Consider the following 17,924-nt stretch of genomic DNA (forward strand, 5'->3'; position numbering starts at 1 on the left):
GGAATAGAGTGAATTGGAACGATGTGGTATACCGGAGTCGACGTGCTGTCAATGGATTGAACCAAGGCATGTGAAGCGTCTGGGGTAAACCAAGGAAAGTTTTGTGGGGCCTGGATGTGGAAAGGGAGCTATGGTATTGCAGTGGAATTTATTAAAAAAGGGGGTGACTGTATTGTTGACTGGTTGGTAAGATTATTTAATGTATGTATGACTCATGGTGAGGTGCCTGAGGATGGGCGGAATGCGTGCATAGTGCCATTGTACAAAGGCAAAGGGGATAAGAATGAGTGCTCAAATTACAGAGGTATAAGTTTGTTGAGTATTCCTGGTAAATTATATGGGAGGATATTGATTGAGAGGGTGAAGGCATGTACAGAGCATCAGATTGGGGAAGAGCAGTGTGGTTTCAGAAGTGGTAGAGGATGTGTGGATCAGGTGTTTGCTTTGAAGAATGTACGTGAGAAATACTTAGAAAAGCAAATGGATTTGTATGTAGCATTTATGGATCTGGAGAAGGCATATGATAGAGTTGATAGAGATGCTCTGTGGAAGGTATTAAGAATATATGGTGTGGGAGGCAAGTTGTTAGAAGCAGTGAAAAGTTTTTATCGAGGATGTAAGGCATGTGTACGTGTAGGAAGAGAGGAAAGTGATTGGTTCTCAGTGAATGTAGGTTTGTGGCAGGGGTGTGTGATGTCTCCATGGTTGTTTAATTTGTGTATGGATGGGGTTGTTAGGGAGGTGAATGCAAGAGTTTTGGAAAGAGGGGCAAGTATGAAGTCTGTTGGGGATGAGAGAGCTTGGGAAGTGAGTCAGTTGTTGTTCGCTGATGAAACAGCGCTGGTGGCTGATTCATGTGAGAAACTGCAGAAGCTGGTGACTGAGTTTGGTAAAGTGTGTGAAAGAAGAAAGTTAAGAGTAAATGTGAATAAGAGCAAGGTTATTAGGTACAGTAGGGTTGAGGGTCAAGTCAATTGGGAGGTGAGTTTGAATGGAGAAAAACTGGAGGAAGTGAAGTGTTTTAGATATCTGGGAGTGGATCTGGCAGTGGATGGAACCATGGAAGCGGAAGTGGATCATAGGGTGGGGGAGGGGGCGAAAATTCTGGGAGACTTGAAGAATGTGTGGAAGTCGAGAACATTATCTCGGAAAGCAAAAATGGGTATGTTTGAAGGAATAGTGGTTCCAACAATGTTGTATGGTTGCGAGGTGTGGGCTATGGATAGAGTTGTGCGCAGGAGGATGGATGTGCTGGAAATGAGATGTTTGAGGACAATGTGTGGTGTGAGGTGGTTTGATCGAGTAAGTAACGTAAGGGTAAGAGAGATGTGTGGAAATAAAAAGAGCGTGGTTGAGAGAGCAGAAGAGGGTGTTTTGAAATGGTTCGGGCACATGGAGAGAATGAGTGAGGAAAGATTGACCAAGAGAATATATGTGTCGGAGGTGGAGGGAACGAGGAGAAGAGGGAGACCAAATTGGAGGTGGAAAGATGGAGTGAAAAAGATTTTGTGTGATCGGGGCCTGAACATGCAGGAGGGTGAAAGGAGGGCAAGGAATAGAGTGAATTGGAGCGATGTGGTATACCGGGGTTGACGTGCTGTCAGTGGAGTGAATCAAGGCATGTGAAGCGTCTGGGGTAAACCATGGAAAGCTGTGTAGGTATGTATATTTGTGTGTGTGGACGTATGTATATACATGTGTATGGGGGTGGGTTGGGCCATTTCTTTCGTCTGTTTCCTTGCGCTACCTCGCAAACGCGGGAGACAGCGACAAAGTATGAAAAAAAAAATATATATATATATATATATGCAACAAGTTCCCCCTTAACATCTTGGATATCTATCATTCTTTGTCTCTGATGCCCATTCCCTCCAGGAGCTCTCTCAAGGAGATGGCCAAGGAAAGATAGTCTTCAAAAATGGTAAACTTCTTAACCATTAGTGCCTCATCCTTAACACGCCAAGCTGACAGACGGCTGCTCTAGCACAGTATTTCCTGAGGCTCCTTCCTAATGTTCCTACAAACTTCTACAACCTAATGTTCCATCCTACTACTACTCCTGCTTAAATGTTCCTACCTACTACTACTACCTTATGCTCCAGCCTAATGTTGTGGATAGGTTCTTGAAAAGTGTGACTTTTAGTGAAACATCATATTGAAACATCATAAATGAAATTGCATGCCTCCCTTATTTACAGACACTAGTGGTACATAATACATTCTTTGCTATAAGGGCTTAATTAAAATTAGAATTGTAATATTGTATGAATGTCATATGAGTGTTGTTCACCACTGACACCTAAACAAAAACAAAAATGGAGCAAAGTGTCATCTGCCACTTACTGAGCACTTTCGTACCTCATGTGATATCATTGTATGGTCTTTTTACGTATACATTTATACATTTCTTATTATCTTTTCTTGACATTATACAGACACAGCATTAGATTCCTTGGATTGGACATGACAGCAGATGGAATCACGGAAGTGCCTTACAGAGGAGTGGAGTGCTTCCATTCACTGTTATGCCTATTTCCAAGTATCTGAAAGGAATTCACATCCTTCAACTTTTCTTCATTCAGTCTCTCACCCCCAACTAACCTATCATTCTGCCATGCTAAACCTAAAACCTAGTTTTTATTTACATTTACACATATGAGAGTAGACATGAATAAAAGATCAAATATATGCAAAGAGAATGTTATTTCCAAGCAAAAATGAGTATGTTTGAAGGAATAGTAATTCCAACAATATTATATGGTTGCGAGGCATGGGCTATAGATAGGGTTGTGTGGAGGAGGGTGGACGTGTTGTAAATGAAATGTTTGAGGACAAATATGTAGTCTAAGGTGGTTTGATCAAGTAATGAAAGGGTAAGAGAGATGTGTGGTAATGAAGAGAGTCTGTTTGATAGAGAAGGGGGTGTGATGAACTGGTTTGGACATATGGAGAGAATGAGTGAGGAAAGGTTGACATGGAGGATATATGTGTCAGAATTGGAGGGAACAAGAAGCAGGAAACCTAATTGGAGGTGGAAGGATGGAGTGAGAAAGATTTTGAGATATCAGGGCCTGAACATGCAGGAGGGTGAAAGGCATACATGGAATAGAGTGAATTAGAACGATGTGGTATCCTGGGATAAGCGAGTTGTCAGTGGACTGAACCAGGGCATGTGAAGCATTCCAAAAGAAATTATTGAAGAAGATGAATGCACAGCACAATAAAGATTCAAAGAGACAGGATTATTTTTTGGGAAAAAAAATGACAGAGGAGAAGAAAGTAAATTTCAGAGAACAATAGACCATTAGATCCTTTCGATGCTTTGTGATAGTGGAAGATAAAAATGAGCAGATTACTGTGGTAAGAAGTAGAAGTTAAACAGATCATTCCAAAATGATAATCTGCAAATTGTCAGTGTTACTTAAGGAGGCACAAATAATGTAATTCGTGGACCTTAAGTGACATATTTATCAACTATATTCTTGGATGTGTCTATAATTTTGCCTTTGACCACTCTAATTGGCAAATAGTTCCATAAGTTAACAATCATGTTGATGAAAAACTACTTTGTCTCATTTGAGGTAGAACGTTTGCCCACAATTTTGTATCCATTATTGCAAGTGAAATTAGATGAATCAAGTATTGACTTGATAGAAATTATCAGAGCCTATGATAATTTTTATTACTTGTATTAGATCACCTCTTAGCCTTCTGTTTTCTAAGGTAAAGAGGTTCAAGTAATTTAATCTGTTCTTGTAAGATTTGTTTCTCAACTCAGTGATCATCTTGGTTGCTTAAAGCTGCACTCTGTCCACTTTTTTTTTTCTTTTAAAGTGACCAAAACTGAATGCAGTATTCCGGATGGGGACAAACCAATGAATTGTAAAGAGCAAGGATCATTTCAGTGTGCTTAGATATAAATGCCTTACCTATGGACCAAGAATTTTGTTCACTTTTCACTGCTTCTGTGAACTGCTTAACTTAGTTTTAGGTCGCCAGAGATTATTACACACATCTTTTTTGTCTTTTTATTTTTGCATTTCAACAGAATTCACACATATGCCTTTTCAGTTTTGTAAAACCTTGCACTTATCGATCATAAGATTCATTTGCCACCTTTGAGCCCAGTCCATTCGTTTGTCCCTGTTAGTTTGAAGCTGCAGATGTTCTATTGTAGATTTACTTCCCAGCTTTGTACCACTCTGTATCATCAGTGAATTTTTATATATTGCAATGCAGCCCAATATCATTGATATATATATATATATATATATATATATATATATGAGAAAGAGAACCAATCCTGAGACTGATCCTTGTGGCACTCCAGTTGTTATGTCTGATCATTCTGAGGCTTGATCATTAATCACAGTTCTGTGTACAGTCACCCACCCAATTTCCTGTCCACCGAAGTACAACCCCTCGTAACTTTTGATACAGAATCTTATTGAATGCTTTTTACAAATGTAGATAGATAACATCAACTGCTTTACTTTCGTCATACGTTAATTATATCTTAAAAGAAATCAAGCAGATTTGTCAGACATGACTGATTTCATTGAAAACTATGCTGATTTTTTATTTATTAAGCAGTGGTCATCTTAGTGGGTTACAATTCTATCCTGATTGAGATAAGCTAATTACATGGTAATTTCTGGCAATGACTTTTTTACCTTGTTTGAATATCAGTTACATTGGCAAACTTCTGTTCATCTGGAACTTTTTCCATAGCAAGTGACTTATTGAAAGGAGCAGTCAAAAACTATCATTTTTCACCTCTTTCAATGTTCCATTTATTGCTGATAGTATGTTCAGCTTTTATGTCAGTTTATTAAGGAAAGTTCTCTCATCAGTAAATTATTGGCTGCATTGTCTTGAATTGAGTCATCAATTTATGTTATTAATAGACCAGTTGACTGGGTAATGACTTGCTACTTTCAGCAATATGTGCTTCATATTGACATTTACTTTGTCGAATACCCCTCTTACTTTCTCTTCGTAAATTCACGATTTACTCTCGTGTTATTGGTCTCTCGAGTTTCTTATGAGCTACTTTCTTGTCTTTAATTGGCTGTTCCAGCACCATAGTTTCATTATAGAAATAGCCCATCTGCTATGTATTGGCTTGTATGTTCCCACTGCTGTGAAGGTCATTTTCATTTACCACATCATCACAGGTTTGCCTGTCAAGAGCAATGTGAAGATCATTAAAATATTTTTTTTTTTTTACTCATTTTAACCAAGGTCATTATAATATGCATATAATTTTTTTTTTTGTGACAAGCCATTTTAACCATTACATGCAGTGTTGAAAGTGACCTCAAAAGTAATTTGTCAGTGATCATTTGTACCAACGTAAACATTATTAACAAGAGGATGTTCCCTCTTAAGGCTCAGTCCTCTGTTCTTAATGCTACCTCGCTAACGCGGGAAATGGTGAATACGTATAACCTGGGCCATGTGAAGCGTCTGGAGTAAACCATAGAAAGTTGTGTGGGGCCTGGATGTGTAAAGGGAGTTGTGGTTTCGATGCATAACACATGACAGCTAGAGACTGAGTGTGAACAGATGTGTAGAGCCATTTAGAAAACTCTTAATGACTTCATGAAAAAAAAGTGGATTTATTATTAATGCAAGTATATAATGGTGACAAAACTAGTTTGCTTTGGTGTTTTGTAACTGAAAATACACAAGCAAAATTAGTAAGGAAAGCATATCAGCTTTGCTTTGCACCACTGGTGATGGCACCCATTGGTTGAAATTTGTTGTTCTGGGAAGTCACAAAAACCGTGCATTTCAAAGGACTTGATGAATGAGCTTCCCATCATCCCTGAATGTGTGGTAACTGAAGTCCACAGCTTCTGAATTAAAAGTTCTCAAGATTGCTTCAATGGATGTGAAGGCAGTCCTACTTTTGGATAATACAGCTTTTCATCTTCGCATGTACAAGATGGTTAGCTGAGATGGTATGACAGTGTTTGGCATTGCCACCGGACTCCACCTCTGCCCCCAACCAGTAGATCAAGGATTCATTGTATCCTGCAAGAGGCATTATGGAACAAAATTCCTGGATGAGATTGCTTTGAAGGAGGAGCAAGACAAAGAGGAAGATACAAGAGGACACTGCAGAACCTCAAGTCTGCACTCTTCAACTGGGTAGACTACTGCCTGGAAGGATGTGAAGATGAGCATTCTTGTCAGTAGCAGAAACAAGCTCCTTTATGATGAGGGTACCGAGCCTGATTTTCTGGTATTTGAGCCTGGGCACTACCACCAGTTACGTTGAAAGCTGGAATAATAACTGCTATCGAAAAATAAATGTTGCTGTGTGGCTTGAAAATGATGAGGCTGTTCATGGGTATCACCATTTGACATGAGATTGCAGATGTTGCTTTAACTGATAAGACTCAGTAGCAAGTCCAACTTGTCTTTTGTTAGGAACTCCTTGGACAGTATCATCAATTTCATTGAAACCTCATGTGACAGTGATGTGCAGCCTTATTATTTATTATGGGCATTGAAGAGCCTTAAAGTCATAATAATCCTACTAAGGCTCAACTTTTTAAAGCCTGTTGCTCCTCCTAGAACCTTGTATCAGCACATAACTGAAAATTTTGCAAGCAGCAACAAGAGGAGAATCATTGTTTACTCCACACATTCTGAATAAACTTTATTCAGAGTCCCCAATATAAATCACAGCAATTTAGAACTTTATCAAGACCTTCCAGATACAGAAAAGGTTATTTGATTAAAACAGTATACAGTACATTAATTTTATTTTATCAATACTGTATATTTATTATCAATACTGTATTCTTTCACTTATTTTTCAGTTTCATTATAGTTAATTATACAGTACTGTATAATTAATAGACAAATGGCATTAATGGACAGCTCTTTTCCCCATAAAGTCATTTTAATCAAGGGTTTATTGTATGTATATTTTTTACTTCTTTTACTTTATAACTACTCCATTTTAATCAGAGGTTTATTGTATGTATATTTTTTATTTCTTTTACTTTATAACTACTCCAGGAACAGTTTTAGTGATGGAGTACTGGCATTACCCAAGACCACTTTCTAAAGGCTCCCAGGCTGTGCTGCTTTCAGTAGCAGGGAAATGTGGACTAAATTTAGAGTGGGAGGATCTTTAATGAGACAATACTCCCAGTGATAAAGCCTTGCTAAAGGTGACTTTTCACTTGCAATGTAACCCCTTGCAGGTGAAGTCCAGTACCACCCATATATATATATATATTATTTGCTGATGACCACATGTATACAGATGACCCCGACTTATGATTTTTCGAGTTTACAATGGCGAGATATTCAACACGATTATACAATAGGTTTTGTGTTAAGAGGATTTTGTCCAACTGTAGGTTAATTTAAGTGTTCTGAGAACATTTAAGGTAGGCTAGGCTAAGCTTTGATGTTCAGTAGGTTAGATGTACAGTATTAAATATATTTTCGATGCAGTATTTTCAACTTGCGATGGGTTTCTTGGAGCGTAACTCTGTCATATATCGAGAAGTGTATATATATATATATATATATATATATATATATATATATATATATATATATATAAAATATTATTATTATTATACTTGATTGCCTTTTCCCACATCAACAAGGTAGCACCAGGAAACAGACAAAGAACAGCCCAACCACTCATATACACATACGTATCATCATATACATACACAGACATATATATACACATGTACATATTCATTTTTGCCATTCATTCCCGGCGCCATCCCATCTCATAGGAAACAGCATCATGACCATGTGTCTGCGAGGTAACGCCAGGAAACAGTTGAAAAAAAGGGATATATATATATATATATATCTTTTTTTTTTTCTTTCAAACTATTCGCCATTTCCCGCATTAGCAAGGTAGCGTTAAGAACAGAGGACTGGGCCTTTGAGGGAATACCCTCACCTGGCCCAATTCTCTGTTCCTTCTTTTGGAAAATTAAAAAAAAAAAAAAAAAAAAAAACACCGAGAGGGGAGGATTTCCAGCCCCCTGCTCCCTTCCCTTTTAGTCGCCTTCTACAACACGCAGGGAATACGTGGGAAGTATTCTTAATCCCCTATCCCCAGGGATAATATATATATATATATATATATATATATATATATATATATATATATATCTTTCTTTTCTTTCATACTATTCGCCATTTCCCGCATTAGCGAGGTAGCGTTAAGAACAGAGGACTGGGCCTTTGACGGAATATCCTCACCTGGCCCCCTTCTCTGTTCCTTCATTTATTTTTATTTATTTATTTTGCATTGTCGCTGTCTCCCGCGATAGCGAGGTAGCGCAAGGAAACAGACAAAAGAATGGCCCAACTCACCCACATACACATGTATATACATACACGTCCACACACAGACATACATATATACCCATGTACATAATTCATAGTCTGCCTCTATTCATTCTGATCACCACCCTGTCACACATGGAATACCAACACCCTCCCCCCCTCGTGTGCGAGGTAGCGCTAGGAAAAGACAACAAAGGCCCCATTCATTCACACTCAGTCTCTAGCTGTCATGTAATAATGCACCGAAACCACAGCTCCCTTTCCACATCCAGGCCCCACAGAACTTTCCTTGGTTTATCCCAGACGCTTCACATGCCCTGGTTCAATCCATTGACAGCATGTTGACCCCGTATACCACATCGTTCCAATTCAGTCTATTCCTTGCACACCTTTCACCCTCCTGCATGTTCAGGACCTGATCACTCAAAATCTTTTTCACTCCATCTTTCCACCTCCAATTTGGTCTCCCACTTCTCCTCATTCCCTCCACCTGACACATATATCCTCTTGGTCAATCTTTCCTCACTCATTCTCTCCACGTGACCAAACCATTTCAAAACACCATCTTCTGCTCTCTCAACCACACTCCTTTTATTACCACACATTTCTCTTACCCTATTAGTACTTACTCGATCAGACCACCACATACTGTCCTCAAACATCTCATTTCCAGCACATCCACCCTCCTGCGCACAACTCTATCCATAGCCCACGCTATGGATGTGTGTGTGTGAGTATGAATAAAAAAAGAGTGAATGTTTCTAAGTGAAGGCTGGTCTACAGCAAGGGTGTGTGATGTCACCATGGTTGTTCAACATGTTTATGGATAGTGTGGTGGAGGAGGGAAGAGCAAGCGTCTATGGGGAATGAGAGGGCCTGGGAAGTGTCACTTGTTATTTGCTGATAATACAACACTAGTGGTAGATTCGAGCAAGAAACTGCTGAAGCTGATGACCAAGTTCAGAAGTGTGTATGTGAAAGAAAAAAGTTGAATGCAAATAAAAATAAGGTTACAAGGTTCGGCAGGGTTGAGGGACAGGTTAGTTGGAGTGCAAATTTGAATGGAGAAAAACTGGAGGAAGTGAAATGTTGTAGATATCTGGGAGTGTATGCGGCAGCAAATGGAACCATGTTAGTGGAAGCGAGTCAAAAGATGGATGAAGGGGTAAAGGTTCTGGGATAGCTGAAGAATGTGTGGAAGGAGAGAACATTATTTAGAAGGGCAAAAATGGGTATGTTTGAAGGAATAGTAGTCCCAAAAATATCACATGGATACGAGGCATGGACTATAGATAAGGCTGTGCGAAGGTTGGTGGTTGTGCTGGAAGTGAAATGTTGAAGGATAATATGTGGTGTGAGGTGGTTTGATCGAGTAATAAAATAGTGAGAGAGAAGTGTGGTAAGAAGAAGAGTGGGTTCAGAGACCTTTCCATGGATCCATGGTTTACCCCTAGACTCTTCACATGGCCTGGTTCAGTCCATTGACAGCTTGTTAACCCCAGTATACCACATCATTCGTCCAGTATTCCATGCATTATATGTTTATGTCAATAAAGCTGATGCTATAACACCAGTAGTACTCCTTATTATAATTTTAGATCCGATTATAATAATTACAACTCGTGCTTTTCTCTGACATTAAATCAGTAGTGTCAGCATGTTAAAGAAAAAATCTGGACAGTGTTAGCATCTTAAAAGACATAAAATCTATAATGCCTCCACTGTCAATTTTGGAGTTTCCTACACAGTCAACTATTTTATGCCTGAAAAATGGAAAGATAAAAAGACTTGGATGACTAGTGCCAGACAAAATAAAATTAACTCATGCATCACAATACTAATAATGCCCACTCAGTTACTACACAACATATGCATGAAAGCAAAGATGTTAAAAATCTTTTTGTAATCAAGAATTTTCTTAAAAACATATATACATAAATATTAAATTATATTAATCCTCTGCAAGTGATATGCCTTGGTCACTTCAGTATTAGTTTTTGTGTTGTAAACTGCCTTTGAATCTAATCTATTGATTCAGTCACCCCTTGTTTAAGCAAAATTACTCATAATCCTATTCTCACCAAAGGTATTGACAATAAGTATCATCCCATTTATGAAGGGTAAATTTGTAAGTTTGTTCGCACAATTACAAAAGTGCACACAAAGTTAAGTCGTCAAGACTTTTGCCTGAATTTACATTCCCTACATCTTATTTACAAAATCCTCCAAAAGGATCCATGACCATCCACTTGGAAAAGTGATATACCTCAAGCCCTCAACAATGCAAGCACTGAATTCATCCATCTTTTATGGTCTGTTTCCCCCTTGTATCATCACTCGTACTATATAAATCTTCACAAACCCTAAATCTAATACCATCTTGGATTCATTCTTCATTCTGCTCGCAATTATTTTTTATCAATATTTCATGAACTTACCTGAGCTAGAACAAATCCAGTAGACTTCTTGGAGAATCCATAAACAATAAATTCCCCTTCATCTAAGTAATCTTACATTATTCTACTTTGAAAAATATGTTCAAGAATTGTACAAATCTAATCTGGCTATCTTCTCACCCAGTACATATTTTTTTTTCAAGTTTTAGGACCTTCTTATTTTTATTTACTTATCATCCTTTTGCACACACCTGTCAAGCTCCTTTTCTAACTGCTACAGAATACCATCAACATTACAGTAATGTGGTGTCTCATTCCACGATGGATCAGCTGCACCAAAAAATACTCACCTTTCTCTTCTCACATACTGTCTCATCCATGAAAATAATCAGCTGTGAAACTACACAATACTGATTTGATTACATATTTGTTGAAACATTTACCTTTCTTTATGATTACAAGGGAAAATACATCATAAATATTAAAAAATGGTATTCAGTAGCTTTTGAGACCAGTGTAAAGCATTTCCTGTCCTTTTCTCTTCATTCTGATATAACCTTATTTTACCTCGTCAAAATTTGTTATCAATAATGAATAACTAAATCATAGTTAATGTTAAAGTGATCCCACTCATCAAGAACATAAACATTTTGAACCTATCAATTTCTATCCTTGAATTACAGAGTTTTAAGTCTTAAGGCACAAGGTTATCTTTAAGAGGTATTGAAATACAAGAGGATGTGAAAACCTTGAAATTTTAAAGGAAAAGAGATCTAAGAGCAGAATTATGCAGCAGTAGTTACAAATTAGAAAGAAAAATGAAGCTGCAACAAAGAAAAGTATATAATACAAAACCCTAAGGATGCAAAGTACATTTCATCTTGGGAGCAGTGCCAATCTCAGACCTGTTAAAGACAGATGGGTTTACAGCAATGGCAGATTGTGTCCTATTAATGGTGCTAAGCACTGATTTATTTTTAAAATTTCAGAAAATTGAAAGATTAAGAGATGATGATGAAACAATCATAAATTCAATGGAAGAATAGTGACAAGGACATGTAAGAGATAAAGTCCATGTATAATGTATCAAGCTAGGTAACCAAATTACAGATAGGCTGAAGAAAATCTTTCCTGTATCTAAAGAAGTAGACAGATGTTATGTGAAAATGGAGTTTGTGGCTGGCATGCAAAACCAAATGCCAGGCTCATATACAAAATTTATCACTTTGGTTATCATGGGCACCAATGACAAAGTGACTCCTGAGCTGAAATGTACATTGCAAGTTCAACAAAACCAAACTTCCCATTATGAGAAGTGTAAAATTTTAACATGTATAACAGATTTGGTTTGATTTTCATGCAGCCTTGATGAAAGTATACGATGTCCACAAAATTGTCAATGCCATTTTTTAAAACAAAATGAATTACCTACTGGTGCTGTGGGGCACAACTATTCAATACAACCACTAAATTTCAAAGAATTAATTAATTTGAATATTTAAGAGTATTCTTCATGGTTTTGTATTTCTGAATATGAAATATACCATGTCACAAACTTTTAACACAATTAACAACAAGAAATTGTCCTACCCACTGCTGTTTTGTTTTCAAACCAACATTTACACTGTAACCAAGCACTAACCTTGTATTTTTTTGTCTTTTCACTGTTCCCCTTACTTCAACCTTTCTCTTTATCATCTTACAAAATTTTATTTCCTTGCAAGCATATGATGTTGCAACCTTAGTTCTTTCCAACATTTTGTTGTGAGCAAATTTGACAAAATTTGGGGAAATTTGTAAAATTCTCAGAAAAGGTACCGAGTAATGCTGAGTTTTAAACACAAATATCTGGAGAAAGCTGGCTACTGAAATATATGGGAAAGATTGCAAGTAAAAATCTTTCCACTCAAGTGGAAAGAGGTATAAATAGCATGGATAAAAGTTAAAATACATCAAGGTGACACTGGATAATAGGATCTTTTTTTTCCAAGTCAGAAAATCCATGACAGTTATGGCTACAACATATAAACTATATTATAAATAAATAACAATAAATTATTCCTCATTTTTACACCATTCACAAATTCCTAAGTATCAATATGCAAAATCAACAATCCTTCAATGGTGTTCACTTGTCTTTGTGTGATTTTTTTGTTTTGTCTGTGCAAAGGGTATATATATATATATATATATATATATATATATATATATATATATGATTTATTTCATTATAATTACCCTAGAACCAATCTTTAATTAAGAGTCCTGGTGTTACCCAGGACCTTCCTAAGGGTTCCTGCACCTCAAGACTGCACTACTTTCAGTAGCAAGGAAATGTAGACTCTGGAATGAAAAGTTCTGAGATGACGGTGAAGCCTTACCAAAGATGACTTTTCAATTGTGGTGTAAACCTCTTGATGGTGGAGTCTGTGACACCTGTGGTTTCGGTGCATTATACATGACAGCTAGAGAATGTATGTGAGCCGATGTGGCCTTTGTCTGTTTCCTGGCACTATCTCGCTGACGCATGGTTGTTTAATATGTTTATGGATGGGGTTGTTAAGGAGGTGAGTGCAAGAGCTTTGGAGAGAGAGAGGCAAGTATGCAGTCTGTTGTGGATGAGAGGGCTTGGGAAGCGAGTCAGTTGTTGTTCGCTGATGATACAGCACTGGTGGCTGATTTGGGTGGGAAACTGCAGAAGTTGGTGACTGAGTTTGGTAAAGTGTGTGAAAGAAGAAAGCTGAGAGTAAATGTGAATAAGAGCAAAGTTATTAGATTCAGTAAGTTTGAGGGTCAGAAGTTAATGGGGGGGTAAGTTTGTATGGAGATATCTGGGAGTGGATTTAGCAGCAGATGGAACCACGGAAGCGGAAGTAAGTCACAGGGTGGGGGAGGGGGCGAAGGTTCTGGGAACGTAGAAGAATGTGTGGAAGGTGAGAACGTTATCTCGGAGAGCAAAAGTGGGTATGTTTGAAGGAATAGTGATTCCAATATCATGTGTGCAAGGCATGGGCTGTCGATAGGGTTGTGCGGAGGAGGGTGGATGTGTTGGAAATGAAATATTTAAGGATAATATGTGATGTGAGGAGGTTTGATCGAGTAAGTAATGAATGGGTAGGAGAGATGTGATGTGAGGAGGTTTGATCGAGTAAGTAATGAATGGGTAGGAGAGATGTGTGGTAATAAAAAAGGAGTGTGATTGAGAGAGCAGAAGAGGGTATATGTATTGAAATGGTTTGGTCACAGGGAGAGATTGAGTGAGGAAAGTTTGATAAAGAGGACATATGTGTCAGAGGTAGAGGGAACAAGAAGTGGGAGACTAAATTGGAGGTGGAAGGATGGAGTAAGTAAAAAAGATTTTTGAGTGATCAGGGCCTGAACATATAGGAGGGTGAAAGGCGTGCAAGGAATAGAGTGAATTGGAACAATGTGGTATACCGGGGTTGACGTGCTATCAATGGATTGAACCAGGGCATATGAAGCGTCTGGGGTAAACCATGGAAAGTTCTGTGGGGCCTGGATGTGGAAAGGAAGCTGTGGTTTTGGTGCATTATACATGACAGCTAGAGACTGAGTGAATGAATGTAGCCTTTGTTGTCTATTCTTAGCACTACCTTGTGCACATGCAGGGGGAGGCGGTTGTTATTTCATGTGTGGCGGGGTGGCGACGGGAATGAATAAGGGCAGACAGTATGAATTCTGTACATGTGTATATATGTATATGTCTGTTTGCGTATATATATGTATACGTTGAGATGTATAGGTATGTATATGTGCGTGTGTGGACGTGTATGTATATACATGTGTATGTGGGTGGGTTGGGCCATTCTTTCGTCTGTTTCCTTGGACTAATGTGGGAGACAGCGACAAAGTATAATAATAATAAGGGATAGGGGAGAAAGAATACTTCCCACGTATTCCCTGCGTGTCGTAGAAGGCGACTAAAAGGAAAGGGGGGGGGGAGCTGGAAATCCTCCCCTCCCGTTTTTTTTTTTAATTTTCCAAAAGAAGGAAGAGAAGGGGGCCAGGTGAGGATATTTTATCAAAGGTCCAGTCCTCTGTTCTTAGTGCTACCTCACTAACGTGGGAAATGGCGAATAGTATGAAAAAAATTATAATAATAATATATATATATATATATATATATATATCCTGGGAGCCTTGAAGAATGTGTGGAAGTCGAGAACATTATCTCGGAAAGCAAAAATGGGTATGTTTGAAGGAATAGTGGTTCCAACAATTTTGTATGGTTGCGAGGCATGGGCTATGGATAGAGTTGTGCGCAGGAGGGTGGATGTGCTGGAAATGAGATGTTTGAGGACAATGTGTGGTGTGAGGTGGTTTGATCGAGTAAGTAACGTAAGGGTAAGAGAGAGGTGTGGAAATAAAAAGAGCGTGGATGAGAGAGCAGAAGAGGGTGTTTTGAAATGGTTTGGGCACATGGAGAGAAGGAGTGAGGAAAGATTGACCAAGAGGATATATGTGTCGGAGGTGGAGGGAACAAGGAGAAGTGGGAGACCAAATTGGAGGTGGAAAGATGGAGTGAAAAAGATTTTGTGTGATCGGGGCCTGAACATGCAGGAGGGTGAAAGGAGGGCAAGGAATAGAGTGAATTGGATCGATGTGGTATACCGGGGTTGACGTGCTGTCAGTGGATTGAATCAGGGCATGTGAAGCGTCTGGGATAAACCATGGAAAGCTGTGTAGGTATGTATATTTGCGTGTGTGGACGTGTATGTATATACATGTGTATGGGGGTGGGTTGGGCCATTTCTTTCGTCTGTTTCCTTGCGCTACCTCGCAAACGCGGGAGACAGCGACAAAGCAAAAAAAAAAATCTATATATATACATGAAAGGGTAAGAGATGTGTGGATATAAAAAGTGTGGTTGAGAGAGCAGAAGAGGACACTGTGTTGAATGGTTTGGTCATATGGAGAGAATGAGTGAGGAAAGACTAACCAAAAGGCTGTATGTGTCAGAGGTGGAGGGAACAAGAAGCAGGAGACCAAATTGGAGGTGGAAGGATGGAGTGAAAAAGATTTTCAGCGATCAGGGCCTCAACATACAGAAGGGTGAAAGGCGTGCAAGGAATAGAGTGAATTGGAACGATGTGGTATACTGGGGTCAACATGCTGTCAATGGACTGAACCAGGGAATGTGAAACATCTGGGGTAAACCATGGAAAAGTGTACCCAAACTTCATATGTTTGAGGTTACACCAAAAGTGAAGAGTAACATTTGGCAAGACTGCATCAGTACGACTGAGTACACTTTCATCAAAGAACTTCTCACCCCAAAGGAGTCTACATTTCCCTGCTTTTGGAAGTAAAGCAGCTTTGGACTGCTGAAGCATTTGGTGGAAAGAGGTATTGGGTAACACCAGGACACTTTCATAGGAAGTTCCAGGGGTTAATTATAAATAAATAATGAAATGTTTTATGCTGATCACTGGTAAACATTTAATTTAAGGGTGAATACCTATGGGGACTGACTGGAGTAAGTAGTTCATTGGGAAAAAAGACAATGATGAACAATTTTAACTTGTTCACAGTCTCATTCCAAAGGTTATACCTGAAATACAAGAGTTCTTGTGCTGTCAGTAATCCATTTTATAGCTGCATTATGACTTAATATGTACATGGTATATTTACACAGTGTGTACAAGTGATTTCTTTATACATAATTTGCTTAAAGATTACTTGAGCTCTTATGCAATTATCCAACTCAAAATATGTATATGTTTGTTGTATGAGGAGATTATATAACAATTATTATGAATTTGGCCTTGACATTTACATTTTTCATATCTCATGAAATATTAATATAATTGGAATATATCTGGAGGTGATAGCTCTAAAATGCAATCTTACCAAAAAGAAATGAGCAATGCTGTAAACAACAGACTGGATCATGACAGGATACTTGCATCATATTAAAAGAACCTACATTACTGAACATTTTAACCTTAAATGCCCAATGGCTATTTAATATCTAATGTTCAGTACAATAGGAAATTCCTCCAAACATACATAAGTATACATACAGTGTAAAAAACTATGACTGACCAATGAAAGTAAATGGTGCTCCATAACACCATATCCTTATCAATCAATAAATGCTCATCTTCTTTCATCGCAAAATGATAAAGATATATAAAGTTCCTAATTACAGAAAAAAATGCAAGTAGAAGAAATAGTCTTTCAACCTAATTAATTCTAACTGTTAAATGGAGTTTCCAACATGAAGGAAACTTTATCCGAATGATATTCGGCTAAACACCCTGGACGTTTTCTTTGAAAACAAAATGGCTGTAAACAATATCACAATTCTGAGTTGTAATGAGTTACATGGGAGATCAAGTCAAGTCTCACCAAACATTAATACTCTCCCTTCTCTGTATAACTGTTGTATAATAGCATCTAAATAAAGCATATTTCATATTATCACCAGCTTCACTAAATCATATAATTTGTTAGAAGAAAGAAAAATACATCATCATTGTAAACGCAAAGAACATTCACTCTAAGAAACATTGGCAACCAAGTTCTGTTAGAGTGTAGGTAAAAGCTTAACCTCTTACTCAGTTCTAACTTGTTTATGCAGGTGTATCACTGCAATATTCTTCTAGAGCCAGTATATTACAATGCAAGTCTCGACATCTCTGAAGTGTAACCAATAATCTAAATAGTGCCAGTTACTCCAAAAATGTCATTTTAGCCCTACACATCTTGCATGGATTATAATGAATTCTGATTAAGAATATATCTGCATATTTTCTTTACACAGTATAAAAAATACTGTGAAGTTAAGCCATATTAATTTCTTTACTGCAAGAAACTGTTTACAAAACTAGGTACTAGCCAAATTTTCTATAGAGCAACAGCTGGTCTATCCTCTCATCCAGCACTCTTACAGTAAAGGTCAAACAATTCTTGGTTATACCAAAAAAAGAATATATTACCTTCACATTAACTTCACTCAAACCTTCTGGATCATAAGGCTATTCTTTGCATTTACAATGATTCGATCCCTCAAAGGATATCTCGATGCCAGATCCACCGCCTGTTGGTATGGTCGAAGGAATGTGATAACCACTGTTGCTCCAGCAGACGGTAGCGGTCTTCACTCAGGTACAGAGGTTTTCCACGTCTGAAATGTTAATCTAAGAGTTAGCTGTTAGTGCAAGT

At 38.0% G+C, this 17,924-nt stretch overlaps 2 protein-coding genes across 6 annotated transcripts in view; one reads left to right on the plus strand and one right to left on the minus strand.

The window, feature by feature from the left end:
• The window catches only part of Polr3B (RNA polymerase III subunit RpIII128), a 79,161-nt gene that overhangs the window by 40,038 nt on the left and 21,199 nt on the right, over nt 1-17,924 (plus strand). The gene's annotated exons all lie outside the window — the stretch shown is intronic.
• Ubr3 (Ubr3 ubiquitin ligase) overlaps nt 6,762-17,924 on the minus strand; it is a 169,377-nt gene continuing 158,214 nt past the window's right edge. For all 5 annotated transcript variants that reach the window (XM_071676245.1, XM_071676244.1, XM_071676241.1 and 2 more), the window contains one exon: nt 6,762-17,886. In XM_071676245.1, the coding sequence (XP_071532346.1) occupies nt 17,769-17,886 (118 nt within the window). In that variant the 3' untranslated portion in view covers nt 6,762-17,768. The remainder of the gene's footprint in view (nt 17,887-17,924) is intronic.

This window comes from Panulirus ornatus, chromosome 22, assembly GCF_036320965.1.
Source record: "Panulirus ornatus isolate Po-2019 chromosome 22, ASM3632096v1, whole genome shotgun sequence".
NCBI lineage: Eukaryota > Metazoa > Arthropoda > Malacostraca > Decapoda > Palinuridae > Panulirus > Panulirus ornatus.